This window comes from Chrysemys picta, chromosome 1, assembly GCF_011386835.1.
Source record: "Chrysemys picta bellii isolate R12L10 chromosome 1, ASM1138683v2, whole genome shotgun sequence".
Lineage (NCBI taxonomy): Eukaryota > Metazoa > Chordata > Testudines > Emydidae > Chrysemys > Chrysemys picta.
In genome coordinates, this window is record NC_088791.1 from 198,394,153 (window position 1) to 198,415,661 (window position 21,509).

The 21,509-nt window shown below is 43.0% G+C and overlaps 1 protein-coding gene across 4 annotated transcripts in view; it reads left to right on the forward strand.

Annotated features, from left to right (window-relative positions):
• The window catches only part of SLC37A1 (solute carrier family 37 member 1), a 61,974-nt gene that overhangs the window by 2,473 nt on the left and 37,992 nt on the right, over positions 1-21,509 (forward strand). For all 4 annotated transcript variants that reach the window (XM_065577901.1, XM_042851480.2, XM_005303700.5 and 1 more), the window contains exons 2-8: positions 2,798-3,066; positions 5,039-5,120; positions 9,936-10,062; positions 14,320-14,398; positions 15,539-15,674; positions 17,381-17,457; positions 19,788-19,954. In XM_065577901.1, coding sequence (XP_065433973.1) covers positions 3,011-3,066; positions 5,039-5,120; positions 9,936-10,062; positions 14,320-14,398; positions 15,539-15,674; positions 17,381-17,457; positions 19,788-19,954 — 724 coding nt within the window. In that variant the 5' untranslated portion in view covers positions 2,798-3,010. The remainder of the gene's footprint in view (positions 1-2,797; positions 3,067-5,038; positions 5,121-9,935; positions 10,063-14,319; positions 14,399-15,538; positions 15,675-17,380; positions 17,458-19,787; positions 19,955-21,509) is intronic.

The following is a 21,509-nucleotide window of genomic DNA, read 5'->3' on the forward strand; positions in this document are numbered from 1 at the left end:
CAGGTGATCCAGGCGACTGCCTGGGGTGCAGGGCTTGGGATGGCACCGGGCTCGCAGATTTACAGATCCTAGCATGCAAATTTATCATCTTATATGATAGGGTTAAATCATACATGCAAATCGTGCATCAAAGTCATTAAATAAGCAACAAATGCAATAAAAAATAAGATATTCAAAAGTTTAACAAATGGAGTGGGGGGCACCAAAGATGTTCCTTGCCTGGGGTGCCATTTGGTCTAGGGTCAGCTTTGCATTTATCTACCATGCTTGAGGAGCCCTTTTCCTGCTATTCAGTTGCTTCTTTTAGGTTAGAAAATTAGGTCCTTAGTGTTACTGAAAACAAAAGACTAGGAAACAAGTTAAAATGTTTTTTTTTTTTCTGATTTGTATATTTACACTTGCTTTAATAAAAAAAGAAAATGATTCATCCGTAAGTTACCTAGTATACTTGCCATTGCCTCTGTAACATACTACTGTCCCTTCCAAAAAATTAAACTAATATTAATACTTAATCATCACATGCTGTCATAGAATGAATATAACTGTTGTTGCTATGGCTACATCTTTGTCACTCTTGTCACAGATTCTCATTTTCTTTCTTTTTTTTTTTTAAACCACTTCAGACATCTGGTGAACTTGTGGGTGGTTGGGTGGATGGATGTGATGATAAATGTCATAACTATAAAGGGAAGGGTAACAGCTCTCCTGTGTACAGTGCCATAAAATCCCTCCTGGCAAGAGACTCCAAAATCCTTTTACCTGTAAAGGGTTAAGAAGCTCGGGTAACCTGGCTGACACCTGACCCAAAGGACCAATAAGGGGACAAGATACTTTCAAATCTGGGGGGGGGGGGGGGGGGAAGGCTTTTGTTTGTGCTCTTTGTTTTGGGTTGTTCGCTCTTGGGACTGAGAGGGACCAGACATCAATCCAGGTTCTCCACATCTTTCTAAACAAGTCTCTCCTATTTCAAACTTGTAAGTAAATAGCCAGGCAAGGCGTGTTAGTTTTCCTTTGTTTTCTCAACTTGTAAATGTACCTTTTACTAGAGTGTTTATCTTTGTTTGCTATACTTTGAACCTGAGGCTAGAGGGAGGTCCTCTGAGCTCTTTAAGTTTGATTACCCTGTAAAGTTATTTTCCATACTGATTTTACAGAGATGATTTTTACCTTTTTCTTTAATTAAAAGCCTTCTTTTTAAGAACCTGACTGATTTTTCCTTGTTTTTAGATCCAAGGGGGTTGGATCTGTATTCACCAGGGAATTGGTGAAGAGTTTCTCAAGGCTTCCCAGGGAAGGGAATCCACTTGGGAATGGTGGCAGCAGACCAGATCTAAGCTGGTAGTTAAGCTTAGAAGTTTTCATGCAGGCCCCCACATTTGTACCCTAAAGTTCAAAGTGGGGAAGCAGCCTTGACAATAAACAATTTAAATTTTTTTCACTGAGAACTTAGGCTGAGATCTGCTCATAAAAACAGAGTTTTGGGGCTTTATGTGGGTGGTGGATAAGAAGGTGAAATCAGTCCCTACAAACTAGCATCAGGGTGCTGTGCCACACTTTCCATGCAGCTATTATTTCAGCCTTCTGCACCAGTTATATGAGGCACAGAGTTCTGCTGGAGCCCTGTTGTGGCCTTCGTACCAACCTATGTGGGACTATCATGGAACTATATATAGGAGGTGTGTGGGCATTCCTGTATAGCTGCTTCAGCAGCAGACCCCTCTGTACAGGGTATAAATTATGTGGCCGGGGGGCCTTGAGTAGGCTGTCCATACCATGCGTGAATTTCACTCATGAAGAAAGGAAAAGTTAAACCGGGGTCAGGATGAGAAGCTAAGGGAGCAAGTGTACAGCAACAAGAAAAACATATGGCAAGCTAATGGTGAATTCATGGTGAGAGGTGCAATTATTCTGGGGGTGATTAGATTTCTCCGTCCCAAAGACTTAAAAACGAAACATCTAAAATAGAGGTATTTAGGTTAGCTTTAGAAAGGTCAGCTTTGATACAACCGTTACTGTGTTAAATACTGTCTGCTGTTTGGAAGAGCAAAAGCACAGTTCCTATTTGTGCTAAAACAGGAGAATAAAGATTAAAGGAATAAAGCTCACAAATCAATGCCTCTGGCTGCCATGTGACATCTCCTAACAATCCTATCCTAAGACAAGTCCTAGTTATTAGCAATAGTGTGTACTTCAGAATAAGATTTTTCTTTAGCTTATATTCTTTTGCTCGTCTAGGGAGGTCAGTCTCAGTCTTATTACTTATCAGCCTCAGCCAAACATGCCAAGTAGCAGCACGACTAGTACACCATGCAGTACCTGTCATAAAGGTTATTGTGCACCTTTTCCTATTAGAGAAGAGGATCTAAAACAACTATGTTGGGCCAGGAATTGGTAAGTTCCCTATGGCATCAGAAATTTGAGTGCGTCTGATGTTTTAAAATACATCTTTTCCTGGTAGGTAATTGCCCACTTGCAGTCTCTCAGAACCAGAACCAAAATCCAATAAAATCAATGGGATCTTTCCATTGACTTCAGTGGCCTTTAGATCACGTCCTCAATGAAGTCTTTTATCTGTGGTGACGTCTTAAAGAAAAACTTATTCAGGCTTGGTACCAACAAGTAAGAAAGGCAGCCTTTAGAAATTTGTAAATTTTTCAGTGGTTTAAGCTATTTCTCCAAATTTTTGATGTCTATAAAGTTGCAGCAGTTTATTTACATTATTGAAAGAGGGAATCACTGATTAAAACTATAATTAAAACGCTAACTTTTCAACATTTTTTTTTTTTTTGTAAAACAGTTGAGTGAAGAGTTGGCCATTCAAAGTGACTGAAAATATCAAAGAGGAGACCAAAAAGGAGATCTGCTTAGTGTGACATCTCTTCAGAACCGTTCCACAAAGTGCAATTACACGACATTCTGAGCATCTTTGATAAAAAGCCTGACCCTAGGACAATCCTTTTCCAAATATAGCATTTTGTCACCTAAAATCCAGATCCTGGCAGTGAAGTAAATGGCTCAACTTCCCCCTGGAGTTCGCTTCATCGTTTTATTTACAAGAGATCAGTGGTAAGTTTTCAAGTATATCTTACAGACATCCATCTTGGACAATATCAGATTTTATCTGAGAAAGATTATTCCTTTGACTCAGTTTCTCTAACTTCTTATTTCTTAGAATATAAAACAAGTCTTTGTTAAAGAAAATGTTGATTTAATTGCAAAATGAAGAGCATGGCTAAAGATTTTTTAATCAGGAGATTTGACGCTAGAACAGAGTGATATAGGGGTTTGGAATACATTTCCATCACCATTAGTTTTGTACGCTAGAGAATAAGTACTTCACATGTTATGTGCTTGGGGAGGTGAATCACAGCCTTTTATTTTGAGTTGCTTGGTTTATGTCTGTGAAAAAATCAATCTGTTTATCCCGGACCCAGATCTTCTTTCTTCTCCTGGATGATATCATAATTTTATTTGTAACAGTGCCTCGCACAATAAGATCTTGATCTTGGTTGATGCTACTGTAAAATAAATAATTAATAACTATATTTGTCCTTGGAAACTAAAATCTGGAAGTCTTTTGACAACTTTTTAATTCTGTTTTGGTCTTGTCAGCTCTTTTTGTGCTTTCAGGGGAGGGGGAGAGAGAGAGAGAATTTGTTACTCTTATCTTGAAATCACTTATTTACTGTAACAAAGGAAAGAAATCAGTACTTCCCAATTGAATGATTTTTTTCATGCACGTCATCTAACAGAGCTTCAAGGCAAGAGTCACTGCAGTTTATTAAATGAAATCTTCAGTAATGGGCATAACAACTGAACACCCCAATGTAAGTTGTTATACCAAAACCCAGATGGTGTGTTTGGGTAGCCTTACTTGCAGAGTCTGCTGTGCTGGTTCTACAAGCTAAGCAGGGTTAAACATAGTCAATTCTTGGATAAGAGACCTCCAAGAAAATCCAGGAAATGCCTGTGCTGGAGGATGTGTTAGCAATTCAGTAACTTGTATGTTTGCCTCTCAGTCAGTACTTGACCGATGCCTTTGAATAGCATTCGGGTCTGCTGTATTTCTGGAGGTACCATCCATTAGACAACACCCAAAACTGAAGTCCTGCCTCCTTGTGGTCACTAAGGATCCTGTGGTGGTTTTTGCAGCAGGAGGCATGTTGGCCATGTGTCTTGGCGCAATACCAAGTATACGGTATTTACAGTGTGCTGTGCCTACTTACACATCTATTGGAGATTTAAATGGATACATTCTACTTGTTCATGCTTTTGCTTATATATGCAGACAGACAACCGGATGTAATGTAGGATGCTGAGCTGAAGACATACAGCATGTAGCATTGTATAATCTATCAGACCGTATACTTAACAGGTATTGGTAAGCAAAGTAGGAAAAGAATCTACTATAGTATAACAAATCTTTCAAACTACTCTTCTCCATTTAAAAAACTGCACTAATGGTTATAAAGTAGATGTGAATGAAACCATCAGTGTAAAGGCAAGCATTCTCAAACTTTTTTATAGGGTGGATCACATTTCATTGTCATAGGAACACAACTCTCACATTTCCAATCAGAACACATTCATTTGGCAACTACAATTGCTTATGTGGAAAAGCAATAATAGGAAAATAAGTAACATTATTTTTCTTTTGTTTCTCTTTTAATATGCGTTAGCAACTGGAAAGAGAGAAGAGCCAGCACCATGTGCTCTGTGAACAACCAGTAGTCCCCACACCCTCGTTTGTGAACCTCTGGGGGTAAAGGTGTCACAGGTGCAAAAATGATGTTTTGCTCTGATGCTGGCTTAAATATAGAAACTATTGAAATTGCTCAAATTTATACCCCAATATACAGTAGTTCGAGTTAATTTAGAGTCTCTTTAGCTTCCAGGGTTTATGATAACATGAAGTGAAAAAAAATGTGAAGAATACTTTGAAATATTTTGTTTTATTTAAGATGGTGGTAAATATAAACCTAGTGATTGAAATCACTTAGAAATATTAAAATAAATACTGATTTTTCTTTTGTTACAGGTGCAGGGCCTTCATTTTTGTTCTTACCTTTTTGTTATATGCTAGTTTCCACTTGTCAAGGAAACCTATTAGTATAGTTAAGGTAAGCAACAATGAATCATTTTGTTTAAATGGCCTCCTAATTTTCTCAAACAGGGAAGTATACTTTTGTGTGTGCTGGTTTTTTTTTTTTCAAAGACCGTGTTAAAGTTTAACCCACAATGCTGTAAAAACAAGTGCCGATAATTACAGTTGTCGTACCATAGTTCCATGCTATACATTTTTGGTGAGACCACACCTAGAATACTGCACATACTTCTGGTTTTAGGCCCTCACATGAGTTAAGCTAAGTACATGTGTAAGTGTTTGCAGGATCAAGGCTTGAAATCTTAGAAGAGTTGCTCAGAGCTGAGGAATCTATCGAGACTGAGTAAATTGTGTGCATTAGATCTTCAAACCGATTTTGGTTCTTGTGCAGTACTATGCATGAGCTAGTGCAGTGATGTCAGAGAAATATAATGTATTTCATTTTCACCTTTAGACTTTGGCAGTACATTAACCTGAAGTTATTTCTCATGTATATTTTTAACTTTATTGCTCAACAGCCTATTCATATTAATAAAAAAAAAAAAAAAAAGCCTTGCTCCATACAGTAAATAAATAGCATTGGACCTGTTATCAGAATGCAAATTGCTTAGATGTGGTTTCATTGTTTACATTTCAAATTGTCAAGTGTTTCATTAACCTTTTGATTTTATTCCCACTAAGAACCTGTTTACACAAGGGATAAAACTGACGTTAGCACTGTTTCTCTGATCTGTATAGACTGGGATCGTCCTATTGAAAACCATGTTATCTTACTTTAGATTATATTTGGTTGGGGTTATAAAATAGCATTTTTTAAAGAGAGCATAATTCTCAAGAATGAAGTTTCCATCCATATTGCTCTGGAAATCAGTGTTAGGTATTGGTAGCTTGGCCTTAAGCAGTGTAAGCAGTTACTTGATCTAATTAAAAACTAATAAACTAAGGGTACATCTACACTACCCGCCGGATTGGCGGGTAGTGATTGATCTATCGCGTCTAGTGTAGACGCGATAAATCTATCCCCGATCGCTCTGCCGTCGACTCCGGAACTCCACCACGGCGAGAGGTGGAAGCGGAGTCGACAGGGGAGCGGCAGCCGTCGATCCCGCGCTGCGAGGATGCAAAGTAAGTGATTCTAAGTCGATCTAAGATACGTTGATTTCAGCTACGCTATTCTCGTAGCTGAAGTTGCATATCTTAGATCAGGCCTGCACAACATGCGGCCCAGGAGCCGCATGCGGCCCGCGTGGGCTCACTGTGCGGCCCGCGGGGGTTGAGTAGATGGGCTCACTGTGTGGCCTGCAGGGGGGTGAGTAGGCAAACGGTTGGTGAGGGAGGGGGGCTGAGGAGGCGAGTGGGCGAGCAGTGGCGGGGGGGCAGGTGAGCCGGCGAGCCAGAGGGGTGGGGCGCTGAGGAGGCGAGCGAGCAGGCAGTGGCGGGGGTGAGTAGGCGAGCCGGGGGAGGGGGGCTGAGGAGGCGAGTGGTGAGTCGGTGGCTGACCTGTTCTACTGATCTGATCTGGCTCCCATCCCCTCTCCCAGGGCCGGCTCCAGGCACCAGCAAAACAAGCAGGTGCTTGGGGCGGCACATTTCTAGGGGCGGCATTCTGGCACCGGCCATCATAGGTGCCGACTCCGGGGCATGGGGGAAAAGTGCCCTCACCGCCCCAGCTCACTTCCGCCTGCTCCCCTGAGCACGCCGCCGCCGCTCCGCTTCTCTCCCCTCCCTCCCAGGCTTGCCGCGTGCGAAACCGCTATTTCGCGCAGCAAGGCTGGGAGGGAGGAGAAGCCGAGCGGCGGGCACTTGGGGGAGGCGGTGGTGGTGGTGGAGAGGAGGTAAGCTGGAGTGGGGAGTGGTTCCTCTACCCCCCATTACTTCCTGCACCCCCCACCCTAGCTCACCTCTACTCCGCCTGCTCCCCTGAACGCGCCGCTGCTCTGCTTCTCCGCCCTCCCTCGCCTGAGAGGGAGGGGGGAGAAGCGGAGCTGCGGTATGCCCGGGGGAGCAGGCGGAGCAGAGGTGAGCTAGGGCGGGAGGTCATGGGAGGCCCGCAGGAAGCAATGGGGGGGGGGGAAATGCGGCATGCTGGGGGAAGAGGTGGTGCTGGGGATTTGGGGAAGGGGTTCGGAAGGGGTGGAGTTGGGGTGGGGCTGGGGGTAGAGGGGCACGAAAAAGAAAGGGGAGGAGGCCAAAAAATTTTTTGCTTGGGGCAGCAAAAATCCTAGAGCCGGCCCTGCCCTCTCCAAGGATTCCAGCTGTCTGCAGGTGCCTGCCTTCCACACCTTCCTCATTCACACCTCATTCGTTCAACAGGGCAATTGATTACAAAGTGGGGGGAAGATCTTATTCTACTTCTAGCAAAAAGACAATTTTTCTTTTACCTTAATTATAATACCTTAGGGGCCTGCTATAACATATTACCGAGGTTCAATACTGTTGTTTCGGTGGGGCGGCGCTGGGGAAGGAGGGTTTGTTTCCGCGGGGCAGGTGGTGCGGGGGAGGGTGGGTGTTTCGGCAGTGCTGGGGGGGGGTTGTTTCTGTGGGGTGGGCAGTGCTGGGGGGGGGGTTGGCAGCGCTCGGGGGGTTTCGGCCCTCAGCTGTTTTCTTTGGAGTAATATGGCCCCCACCGCTTTACGAGTTGTGCAGGCCTGTCTTAGATCGATCTCCCCCTAGTGTAGACCAGGCCTTTAATCCCTTCCTCCCTGTATCTCCTTTGAAGTTTCCTGCAGCTTGATGTGTCAAACTATATTTTCTATTTTTATTTTTTGACTTTGTGGTGGTTTTTTTTTTTTTTCCATTTTTTTTTTTAATACTGATCCTTCCAAAAGCTGATTGATTTCCCCCCCCCCCCCCGCCCAAGTCTGTTTCTGCAGTGTCCGTATACAGGGCCACCCAGAGGGGGGGACAAGTGGGGCAATTTGCCCTGGGCCCCGCAGGGTCCCCCGCGAGAGTTTTCAAGGTCCCCCACGAGAGTTTTCAAGGGCCCCCACGAGAGTTTTCGGCGGGTCTTTTGCAGCAGGTCCTTCAGTGCCGCCGAACACACGCGGAGCGAGTGAAGGACCCGCTGCCGAAGACCCGGAGCTTCTTCCGCTCCGGGTCTTTGGCGGCAATTCGGCGGCGGGTCCTTCACTCACTCCAGGACCTGCCGCCGAAGTGCCCCGAAGTCCCGGAGCGGAAGGACCCCCGCCGCCGAAGACTCCAGGCCCCCTGAATCCTCTGGGCGGCCCTGTCCGTATATTTTACTGTTCTGATTCCTTTTGGGTGTAATGATACGCTAACTCATGGGCTCCAATCCTGCAACGTGATCTGTACACGCAGATCCCTACATGTATGTGGAGTCCTGGTTATGTCAGTGGGACTCTTCACAGACCTAGAAGTCTGCTCATGCACATCAGCTTGCAGCAGTAGTTGTGTGCTTGGGGATGAGGAGACATGTTTAAGATATAAACTGAAAAATAAAATGTTCTTTGTTGAAGGAAAGGGCATTGCAATGTTCTCAGATGACATAAGGACACATTCTGCCCTTATTCACAGCAATGTAAATCCAGAGTAACTTCACCGAGATTAATGGAGCTATTCCAGATTTACACCTGCATGTCTGAGAACATCACTTACATATGAGCATTTTTAGAAAAATATACCATTACTCCTTTGTATATTGTGAACATTGTGAACAGATCATTTTTTTCCTTGGGTGGGGGGTGGGGAAGAGGTATTCTGCTTCTGTTTGATATGTATGGTATCACGTACCACTGAAGTATGCCTGTTGACTTCTATGGGAGCTTCTGGGCAAACTGGGCCATTTCCCCAGCATGTTGAGTAGTGTGCTGTTGGAGATGCCATCGTTACAATGAGATGTAAAATCCAAGTCCTGGCGTATTTCTGATCACCAAAGTTCCCATAGCACTTGTAATGAGAATAGGGGTGTCGAACCCTGCTGTGTCAATCCTGGTCGTTACATTTCACATACCTAAATTTCCCTTGCAGTTTCAATGGGGTGTGTTTTTTTTCTCTTCTATCCCTGTCCGAAACTTGGCTGTGCTGCATTATATGGGATGAAATACAATACATTGCCGTTGGTGCTGCAAAGATTGACGCACATGCTTAATGTTGTGCACGCTGACTTTGATAGGACTATTCACAGTACTTAAAGTTAAGCAGGTACATAATTGTTTGCAAGACTGGGGCTATAGTTTTTGTCAGTTTTGGAGCCCAGTCCTGCTCCCAGTAAAGCCAATGGCAAAACTTCCATTGATTTCTAATAGGTGTAGGATTGTGTTATTTCAATCTTATACCAGTGTAACTCCCAGCCAAACCTTGTAGGGATCCTTTGGCGTTCATAGTGACACAAAACTGCAGCGTAACAGTGGTTAATCAGGCCTAGTGTTCGTAAAGTGTTTTGGGATCTCTCGGTATGAAAAGCACTGTCACTATAACATTGTTACTAGCCTCACATGTGGTGAAGGGTGTTTCATATATAGGAACTGATCCAAAGCCATTACAATAGATAGTATAGAGATGAGATGAGTGAGATAATCTCTCTTATTGGACCAACCTGAAGAAGAGCTCTGTGTAGCTCTAAAGCTTGTCTCACCAACAGAAGTTGATTCAGTAAAAGATGTTACCTCACCCACCTTGTCTCTCTAATATCAGGGCACCAACACAGCTATAACAGCACTGCAAATTAAAAAGAATAGATATACCATTGATTTAAACGGGCTTTGGTTTGGGCCCATAAATAGCTAGATTTGTTAAATTTGCTACTGTATTGTGTATAGCAGGATTCTGTACTGGATGAATTTTATATTGTCAAATTCTCTTTCTACATTAGGGAGAACTACATAAGCACTGTGCTTCTCCAAGTGAAGTTGAACTCAACTCCTACAAAGAATATGCCATCCAGATTCAGCCTGTTAAAAAGTTATCTAATGAGTCTCAGTGTGGTTGGGAGCCATTTGGTGAGTTCATTTGCATGCTAATTTTGTAATAATGATATTTATACAAGTGTTGTACCTTGTTACTTATCACAGGGATTCTTCCCAGGGAAAAACGGGGAGGAGGGGCATGTTTTGTTTTTAATTTAACCTGGCTAATATGTTGTGAGTGACCCAAATGAGATGAAGCTTTAAATGGCAAGTCTCTTACAAGAACTTCTTTTCCAAATAAATTATGAGTTCAGCTGCTGAAGACTAAACTATTACACCTGGTCTTAAACTTTTTGATGGAACAAATTTCAGTTAGAAAATGCAAATTTGTCAGATCTAATTGTTTCATGGGAATGTGGTGATTCCACATATGTTTGCTATGGAAATATGACATAACTGATCATTTTGGCTTTCTCACTTCATTTCATTTTGACATTTATATTTTATCAAATATATTATATTTTATATGGTCCTGATACTATTGAAACAAAACAATTCAATGCTTCCAGAATTTCCAGTCAGTGGAAAAAAACAATATTTTCGAGTTGGAACAAAAACAAATTTTGAAATGTCAGAATTTCCCATGGAATTCTAACCAGCTCTATAAATTGATGCCATGCACATTCCAGAAATGCTGGCACCTTCAAAACAAAGAAAATATGCTCATTTAGAAAACTAAATTGTAATTAAAAGGCTATGTTTTGCTTATTTACAAGTTAATACTGTAATAATTTGAATATAATAACTGAGATTTTGAATAAGTGCTTGATATCTTGTGTTCAGCATCTGATCATAAACAGGGAATGTCAGTAGAATAGAAGATCCTAGTAACTTGATAGCCCACTAGCAAAGGAGAAACTGTTCAATTATTACTAACTAAGACTGTGATCCTGCACTCTCAGCTATGTGTAGGTAGACCCCTGTGTTATCAAGTGGCCTGGTAACCCACTATACATTTGTAGCTCTGGGACTCTAGGGCATACTCCTGAGCACATACCTCTTGTCTGACACCCTTCCTTAGAAAATGGGGTGCCGCCATCTAGCCATCCTAGACCCTGAAAACCAGTGTCTGAGACCCTAGTCACCGGTCTCCCCATTCCCCGTTGCTTACACACACTCAGCATTCCACCTAGTCCATGGGCACTCTGGGGCTCCTAGTTTAACCCTTTTGGGGACAATGTGGCAGTTAAGCAAGGAGCACAGGTTCACCAGAAGAATTTCTTTACCACAGTGACTTTACTGATAAAGCACTACAGAGCTTCGCAAATGACAGTCCTGAAACACACTCTTCTCTAGTCTGTGCTCACACCTTCTTTTGAGTCAATGGTTCATCAGTCGTTCAGGCTGAGCAGAGTTCTCCTTTAAATTCTCCTTACCCTGCTCTTAAATAGGGCCTCTGCTTGTGTGCCATGTGTCATGGTTTCAGGGAAAATGTACCTGCATATTCTCCCTTTGATATTGCAACCACTTGCAGGCTAGTTGGGGACCATATTGTATGAAGTTTATGAATGGTTTATGTATCACGGTGAGCCAGGGAGTGTATGCAAAGCTCCCCAGAGGGTGGCACTCCTCTGGAGGTGTTTGCAGCCTGAGTGATTTGCCTCCATCACCCTTCTACTGCTTTTCATTCCTGGAGGAGCCGGTGGAGTAGCCTGCAATCCCTAGTCTAATGTGATGTAAAAACCATTCATAAAATTACTACAGTATAGTCCCTAACTATACTGGATGCGGTTGCAACATCTGTCACACCACGTGCTCAAACTGGGGGCTGGTCTACACTAGAGAATTAGATTGACCCAGCTACATCGCTCAGGGGTGTGAAAAATCTGTACCTCTGAGTGACATAGTTAAGCTGGCCTACGCCCCATGTAGGTAGCACTAGGCCAATGGAAGAATTCTTTTGCTGACCTAGCTACCATCTCTCAGGGAGGTGGATTTACTACAGTAATGGGAGAATCCCTTCAATCGCTGAAGTAAATTTCTGCACAGAAGAGCTAGAGCAGCACAGCTGCAGTAGTGTTGTAAATGCAGACCTAACCTGAGAATCTCCAGATCCACCAGGCATACTTCCCAACCACCCATGGCCGTCCCCTGTGTAGAAAGACCATTGTTCCATGGAATGGTCCAGCAGTTGAGAATCATTCAAAATTGATAGCCCTGGGATTGCTGTCAGTGTGATGGTCCTTCAGTGAAATGTCAAACACCTTTCCAGGGCTGGGTAGCTGTTGGGAATGTAGTAAAAAGTCTGTCCCTGGACAGAGTGCAGACTAGTGTTCAACACATGGTACAAACCAGAATTCATAATGAGATACAGACATATCTTACTCTGTCACGCCTGGGTGAAGCTCCATTAAAGGGCTCTGTGTGGGTGTAGGGTCTGCACACATGGAGTTCAGTTTATGATTGGGGCCTAAAAGGGTATGTGTGTAACATTCTGATAGACTAGGTCCTGAGGGGGTAAAAACACCTTAAACTTTTCTCCTTTCAGAAGCCCCTGATTGAAAGTTACTGTTGAGTACAGTGTTATATTCAACAGGTTTCTAAAAATAATTAATTTAAAAGCTGAAAATTGCAGGAAATTATGTGGTATTGAACACCATTGTTTTCATGACCTTTTTAGCTTGTGTTTCTTTATGAAGTCAGTCTGTCGCCAGCACTAATTTGAGGCCCAAGTAGTAGTGTTCAAAATGGGGATGGATGGGTGGTAATTCTGACAAGTCCTGATTTTTCAAATGGCTGCCTCCTCTTGTGCATGATCATCTGTGACCCCATTTAGAAAAATCTGTGCATGTTCCTAACTTTAAACATATGAATAGTCCTGTTGAAATTGGTGGAGCTACTCAAATGCTTCAAGTTTGACATGCGTTTTAGTCCCTGGCTGAACTGGGCCTGTGTGCAGTTCATAGATTTTGTGCATAAATCAACACCTGTTTTTTAGCTGAACATTTTCAATCGATAGTCATTCTCCCATCACTGGTCGAGCAACAATGGACATTTTAATTACCATGTCATCTAACCTTACTCCTTTTCATCCAATATGTCAAAATAATGGCCCTGATCCTGAGATTTGTATCTGCATGGATGGTCTCTTGGCATGCAGAGAGCCCCATTGACTCTAGTGGGCTAATAAGAATGGCCATACTGGGTCAAACTGATGGTCCAGCTAGCCCAGTAGCCTGTCTTTTGACTGGGGCAGTGCCAGGTGCTTCAGAGGGAATGAACAGAACAATTAATGAGTGATCATAAGAAAGGCCGTACCGGGTCAGACCAAAGGTCCATCTAGCCCAGTATCCTGTCTACCGACAGTGGCCAATGCCAGGTGCCCCAGAGGGAGTGAACCTAACAGGCAATGATCAAGTGATCTCTCTCCTGCCATCCATCTCCACCCTTTGACAGACAGAGGCTAGGGACACCATTCCTTACCCGTCCTGGCTAATAGCCATTAATGGACTTAACCACCATGAATTTATCCAGTTCTCTTTTAAACTCTGTTATAGTCATAGCCTTCACAACCTCCTCAGGTAAGGAGTTCCACAAGTTGACTATGTGCTGCGTGAAGAAGAACTTCCTTTTATTTGTTTTAAACCTGCTGCCTATTAAATCCATCCCCTGTAATCCAGTCCCAACTTCTGGCAGTCAGCGGTTTAGGAACATATGGGCTGCAAGGGCCCACACAAGCAGGTTTGATTACAGGATCAGAGATAACATTGTAATGGAGGGGAAAAAATTGAAGAAATATTTATTTTCTAGCATTAAAGAACAAAGAACAACATCCTTTTTAATTGTATTGTTTTTTAAAAGTAGTTAGTCTTTGCCAGGTGGCTTTTTAAAATTTGCTTCCGCCATCTTTGCAGTTAGGACCTGACATATTTGAAAAGTATATTTTCCTTTTAGGGAATTTTAAATATATTTTTGTAGACTTTTGTGAACTTTGTTCTCTTAGAAGCTTGAAAATACAGTATATTTTGCTAATAAATTTGTGGTTTCCATTTCCAAATGTTGTTTTTTATATGAATTGGGTAAGAGGAGATTAAGAATGCTTCAAATAATGTTTTTCTAATATGTAATAGATGAAAACAGAAAATATAGTATTCTTTGGTTAAGTAGAATGCAAAGTGTCAAGAAACTGGCATTCTTTTTTTTTCTGCTAGAAAATTCACTTTGAACTAAAAATGCCTATAGTGTTTTTTTTTTAAAGATTTCCAAGACCTGTACATGAAATATATAATAAGGGTTTGAAAGCTATTGATAAACTTATTCCACTGATTTGTTTTGAAAATGTTTTCTTAGACAAGAACAATTACAAACAATTACTGGGAGCCCTGGATTACTCATTTCTGTGTGCTTATGCAGTTGGAATGTATTTGAGGTAATTCCTTTAGACTTTTTTCCATATTTCTTGAATTATTGATTCAGAAGGCTGCACTGCTTCTAATCTGTTAGTCTTAAAGGTGCCACAGGACCCTCTGTTGCTTTTTACAGATTCAGACTAACACAGCTACCCCTCTGATGCTTCTAATCTGTTATCCTTCCCTTTTGGGAAGCTTCTGATGAATGATCACTGAAGAAGGAAGGAGAAATTTGGATTGTCTCACACACACAAAGACCTGATTTTAGGGCTTGTCTACACTACCGCGCGGGGTCGATCTAAGATACACAACTTACTTAGATCTACTTACTGGTGTGTCTTCACTGCTGTAAATCGACAGCTGACGCTCTCCCGTCGACTCTGCTTGTACTTCTCATTCTGGTGGAGTACCGGAGTCGACGGGAGAGCGCTGGATTGATTGCTGCCTGCCGATCTGGCACGTATTGTAGACAAGCCCTTAGGCACGTTTTTCACAGTGACTATCCTGAAACCCTTACAGAAATTCATAGGAAGGATTCTTACTCCCTTGAACTGAAATGTATCACAGGTGACAATCAAGCCCATATACATCAATGAGTATGTCTAAATAGCAGCTGCGTAGTTTAATTCCCAGATCTGGTAGACATACACACTGAGGCTATCATGATTAAAAACAGCAGTGTGGCTGTGGTGGTATGCGTGATGGCATATGTTAGCCACCTGAGTACATACTAGGATCTTGGATAGGATTGTATTCAGGCAGCAAGCCCAAGACACAGCCTGCACTGCCACATCTGTGCTTCTATTTTTAGTGCACTAGCTCAAGCAGGGCTAGCACATGTATATCTGAATGAGCTGGGAATTACACCTCCCCACTGCTGTGTAGATACACTCAACGTGAAGAATCACGTGGAAAGTAATTCCCATTATGCCCACAGTAAAACCATTCAGTTCTCATAATATCAGCATTTGTTATGTAATGCACCAAATATTTATTATTTAATTGCTTGATTTTTAGTTAAAATTTCTGTTGAAACTTGCAGGGAAAACCCTAATAGATCCAGAATTTGAACATCCTCTTTATGCGCTATGAAAGTTTGGTGTGTGAAATGTTTCATGTTTCTTTTAAATGTTTTTTTCTTTACCCCTGTACATTCTCAGTGGTATAATAGGAGAGCGACTGCCTATCCGGTATTATCTAACAGCTGGAATGCTTGCCAGTGGACTCTTCACTGCAATGTTTGGGTTGGGCTATTTCTATAATATACATAACCTGTGGTTCTACATGATAGCTCAGGTAAGCATACTGTTGTTTGTTTCCCTAGATTCGTTGGCTTTCTATATTTATTTATTCAGATGTGAGTAGCATTTAATGGTTACATGGCGAGATGCATTCCATTCTGGTTTGAATGTAATTCAGTTTTGTTAAGAGATTACTTGCCATAGCGTCTCAAGAAATACATAGTTTTAAAAATAAAGATATGTTTTAAATGAAATATTTTTTTTTTAAAATGAACTGTTTAAAATCCCAGATCATTCACGTGTGTAAACCTAAACGTGAGAAATAATATACCTTTGAGAACAAAGACATTTACTTTTACCTGTCTGCTAAGACCTGAGTGTAGGGTACTGTCTTTTTCTGAGCAGTTTCCTGCACTGGTGAAAAGTGTTCAAGATATTGCCAGCTGGTGCAACAAAAACCCATGGAGTGGAATTCTCAGAAATCTTGTGGGTCTGATCCAAAGCCTGTTGAAATCTATGGAAAGACTTTACATAGACGTCGATGGACTTTGGATGAAGCTTTAAGTGAAAAGCAGTGGGACTTGTGCTCCTAAATCATTTAGGGTATGCCTACACTTAGAGCGGGAGATGTTTAATTCCCAGCTCAAGGAGACATACCCATGCTAGCTCTGATCAAGCTAGCATGCTAAAAATTAACTGTAACTGTGGCAGGGCGAGCTGTAAAAGAGGCTAGTTGCCCTGAAGTAGGTACCAGTCTGAGACCAAAGACACGTATTCAAAGCAGTTAGCCCCTCCTACCACTGCTACACTTAGACTACATACTTGTGGTCTCCGTAATCGGGGTGTCTTGCTCCTCCCGCTGCCTGAGCTGCCACAGGTACTGTTTATTTTTAGTGTGCTAGCTTGATCAGCTCGATCAGAGCTAGCCTGGGTATGTCTCCTTGAGCTGGGAATTATGCCTCCCTCTCGAAGTGTAGGCATACCCCTAGATGCTTTTGAAAATCCCACCCAGAGTTATTAAAGCTGCTTTTGATAGGTAAATTACAACAGTTTGCCTGAATACATTTTATTTTGTTTTTTAAACTGTATATTGTAAATGTGAACTATTATGTTATCCCCATGGTATTAGTGACTTGGGATTTTAGGATGGAATCTTCAAGGGAGCCTAAGAGAGTGAAGTGCCCCATTGATGGGAGTCAGGTACCTAACTCCCTTAGTATTCTTCGAAAATCCCAGCCTTAAACAGGTTGTTAAAGAACTTCATTTCAACTTCAACCCTAAGACTGAATTTAGTATATATGAAATTTGTCCCTTCAGTTTATACATCTTTTCTTTTAGTCCTTTTAAATTCTAGGTTCTACATTCTTTCATAAGGCTTTGTCTTTTGAGCATTTATTTTCATCCATACATTTCCCTAAACTCATATTCAGGTGAAAATATTATGAAGTGGTTAGAGCAGTGGGAGTTAAGAGCCCTTAGCACTGTCACATTCCGTGTGATCTTTGGCAAAGCCTGAGACAACAATTTGTGGAGGTTTGCCCTATAAAAAGCTTTGAAATCCTTGGATACAAAGTGCTGTATGTATAAAGTCTTACTTTATTTTTGCTGAATAATGGTGTTTGGGGGAAAATATTAATCTAATATTAATGATAATGTAGGCTTGTTCTTATGCAATTTAGGATCTTCTAAGGAAGCACTTAGCATGAAATTTTATGTAAGAATTTTCATATTCATAAAATGTTTTTTGAAATATGATTTCAGATAGCTAATGGATTGGTGCAAACCACTGGTTGGCCCAGTGTTGTTACCTGCATTGGCAACTGGTTTGGAAAAGGAAGGTAAAAATATACATATTTTTTAAATACTGGGACTATATGTGGGTGGTTTTTAGGCCTTAATACAAAACCTGATGAAGCCAGTGTAAGAACTCCTGTTTAGTTTCAGTGATTTTTGAATTAAGCCTTTAAGGAAGATCCTTTAAAAATACGTAATTGCCTGTTTGTCATGCGTAGGCGGCATGTGACTCTTGCGTTTGGGGAGGCTGGGTGGGAGTATGAGGAGCTCCCCAGAAGTATGGGGGGAGGGACCACTGGCACCCATACTGTGGCCCCACTCCACCCAAAGGCCTTGCCCCCACTTGGCCACCTCCTCCTCCCGAAGCCCTGCCTGCACTTACACCCACCCCACCCCAAGACTTCACTCCTACTCCACCTCTTCCCACCCCTGCCCGCTAGGGTTGCCAGGCGTCTGGTTTTCGAAAAGGGACCCTGGCAGCTTCGATCAGCACCAATGACCAGGCCACTAAAAGTCCAGTTGGCGGTGCAGCAGGGCTAAGCCAGGCTTTTTTCACAGTTTTTATAATACAACTCAAAGTATGAATTTAAAGAGGTTCTATATGGCAGATGGATTAACAAAAATTTTTGCTGTTTCATAGTGCTCACTTTTTTCAAAGCCAACTTTTTCAGTCCTGCAGTGGGGGATATTTTACTGTTGTTTTGTAACATCATACAGTGTTTCTCCATAGCATTGTGGTAGCTGCACAGTAAATCCATTGGCACCAATGGCAGTTGCACAGAAATAATTCACATTAATGCTACTCTAGGATCTGATGTCCTTATTATAGATGCTACTGTCTGATCAGTAAGGGTATGTTACACTACAAGTACCTACAACAGCACAACTGCAGCTCTGCAGCTTCACCGCTTCTGGGCCCAAGAAATGAACACTGACTGGTGGGATCATATCATATAATTAGGGTGACCAGATGTCCCGTTTTTAAAGGGACAGTCCCGTTTTTGGGAACTTTTTCTTATATAGGCACCTATTACCCCCAACTCATGTCCCATTTTTTCACAGTTGCTATCTGGTAACTCTACATATAATGCAGGCTTGGGATGATGAGCAGTGGCTATAGAATTTTCAGATGTGCAAGGCCGCATCCCTGGATCTGTGTGCTGAACTCACCCCAGCCCTCCTGCACCAGGACACCAAAATGAGAGCTGCACTGATAAGGGAGAAGCGAGTGCCAATCACACTGTGGAAACTTGCAAAGCCAGATTGCTACTGTTCAGTGGGAAATCATTTTGGAGTTGGAAAATCCACTGTGGGGGCCGTTGTCATGCAAGTGTGAAGGACCATTAATTGTTTCCTGCTATGCAGGACTGTACTCTTGGCAGTGTGCAGGACATAGTGGATGGATTTGCAGTAATAGGGTTCCCAAACTGCAGTGGCACAATAGATGGCACACATTTTGGCACCACCCCACCTTGCCACAGAGTACATCAACAAAAAGGACTACTTTTCTGTGGTTATTGCAAGCATTGGCAGATCACCGAGGATGCTTCATTAACATCAATGTGGGTAGAACGTGCATGATGCTGCTCACATCTTTAAGAACACAGGACTGTTCAGAAAGCTTCAAGCAAGGACTGACTTTCCTGACCTGCAAATTACCATTGGTGATGTTGAAATGCCAATAGTGATCCTGTGTGATTCCACCTACCCTTACATCAACCTAACTTTTATAGTGTCGACCAGGCTGAATTCTTCCATTGACCTAGCTACAACCTCTCAAGGGGCTGGATTTACTACAATGACAGAAAATCCCCTTCTGTCACTATAGCAAGTGTCTATGCTACGGTGCTGCAGCTGTGCTGCTGTAACAGTTCTAGTGTCGACATAGGTGATTCAAACTAAGAACACATCTTACTTTTTCCTAGTAAAAATGCATCTTTAGTACCTGATCCAAAATCCATGTATTTCAATGCCCTTAATCAGGCTAAAAAGCAACAGAGGGTCCTGTGGCACCTTTAAGACTAACAGAAGTATTGGGAGCATAAGCTTTCGTGGGTAAGAACCTCACTTTTACAGTTTCAGACTAACACGGCTACCCCTCTGATACTTAATCAGGCTAGTAGGTCTCAATCATGTCAGATTCTGAATAATGCCCATATCCTGCACAAGGAAGCTCTTAGGATACATTCATTAATGTTTAGGTACTTTGAAACGGTCAGGTAAAAGGCAGCATAAAGGGTTATGTACAGTTATAGAGTGATAAGGACTCAAATATTTCAACAGTGCCAAAGATTAACTGCTGTCTGTCATTCTGTATGCTACTTAATAATGTTTATGAGCAGACTAACTAAAATTGGCATCCTTTTGAATGCAGGAGAGGTTTGATCATGGGAATCTGGAATTCTCACACTTCCGTAGGGAATATCTTAGGATCCTTAATTGCTGGTTACTGGGTATCTACCTGCTGGGGTCTGTCTTTTGTGGTTCCTGGTGTTGTTATTGCTTGCCTGGGGATCGTTTGTTTTCTGTTTCTCATTGAACGTAAGTATATATTTCCTTATTTTGATTTTTATTTCTACAAAATTGTGTTGCCCATCCTATGCTAGGAACCTGCATTACACAAATTAAAATCCACAATGCAAAATACCTATAAAGGGCTGCTCATACCTAAATAAATAGCCACCAGACACTCAGGTCATATCCTTCCCAGAAGCTACGTGGAGAAAAAGATGGGATTTTCAGCATGTTCAGAAGGTCAAGATGTGACATCCTAAGGGGGTAGTTGCAAAGTCCTAGTCTGATCCCCTGCCAGCAGCTCTCTCATTTATAGCTCAAGGGTCTCTGCTAATCACAACTCTGGCCTGGGGAGAAAGGCCAGCTCTCAGGTAACTGGTTTTAAACCCATTTAGAGCTTTACAGCTTTAACACCAAGTCCTTGAATTCCACTCTGAAATTTACTGGGAACTAGTACAAATCATGGAGCACGGGTGTAATGTGCTCCTGATCAGGACTTCTACTTAAGCTGGCCACGGCATCCTGCATGAGTTCTTGTTTCTGAGTGGTCTTAAGGCAGAGCACCATGTGGAGTGATTGCAGCAACATGATACCCTGCCAGAATGTATTTGTCCTACTTCACCCCAGACCATATCCTCTTGAACTTGTATCTTCACTTGACTTCAGTGAGTCTACTTGTGAGGCAAGGGTCAGACTCCACATATGGATGGGGGAATCAGGGTATTCCTACTCTGATAATATATGACATCTTCACTTGACTTCATATGCATTGTGTCTGACTGAAAATAACTTAACTGTGCTCTTTGTCTGTGGGCTGAATATTAAAGAAAAGAAACAAATATTATATCTGTAGGTCAAAATGAATGTGGTTTTTTTTTTTTTTCATTTGGGGCTAGACCAGGGGTGGGCAACTTTTTGGCCCGAGGGCCACATTGGGTTGGCGCAACTATGTGGAGGGCTGCACCTCCCCAAACAGCCTGGCCCCCACCCCCTATCCACTCCCTCCCACTTCCTGCCCCCTGACTGCCCCCCTCAGAACTCCTGACCCATCCAACCCACCCTGCTCCTTGTCCCCTGACCGCCCCCCATCCCCTATGCAACCCCCCTGTCCCCTGACTGCCCCGACCCCTGCCACCTGACAGCCCCCCCCGGGACTCCCACCCCCTATCCAACCGCCCTCTGCTCCTCGTCCCCTGACCACCCCCTCCCGGGAACCCCAGCCCCTAACTGCCCCCCGGGATCCCACCCTCTTATCCAACCTCCCCTGCTCCCTGTCCCCTGACAGGCCCCCCAGGACTCCTACTCCCAACCCTCCCTGTTCCCCATCCCCTTACTGCCCCCCCAGAATCTCAGCCCCATCTAACCATCCCCTCCTCCCTGACTGCCCCTCAGAACCCCCCGCTCCCCGCCCCCTTACCAGCAGCAGGAGCTCACAGCCGCGACACCCGGCCAGAGCCAGCTGCGCTACCCACGCTGCCCAGCGGGAGCGGCAGGCCAGAGGGCGGCCGGCGTGGCTGCGGTGGAAGAGGGACAGTGAGGGAGGGACTGGGGACTAGGATCCCTAGCCAGAGGCTCAGGGGCC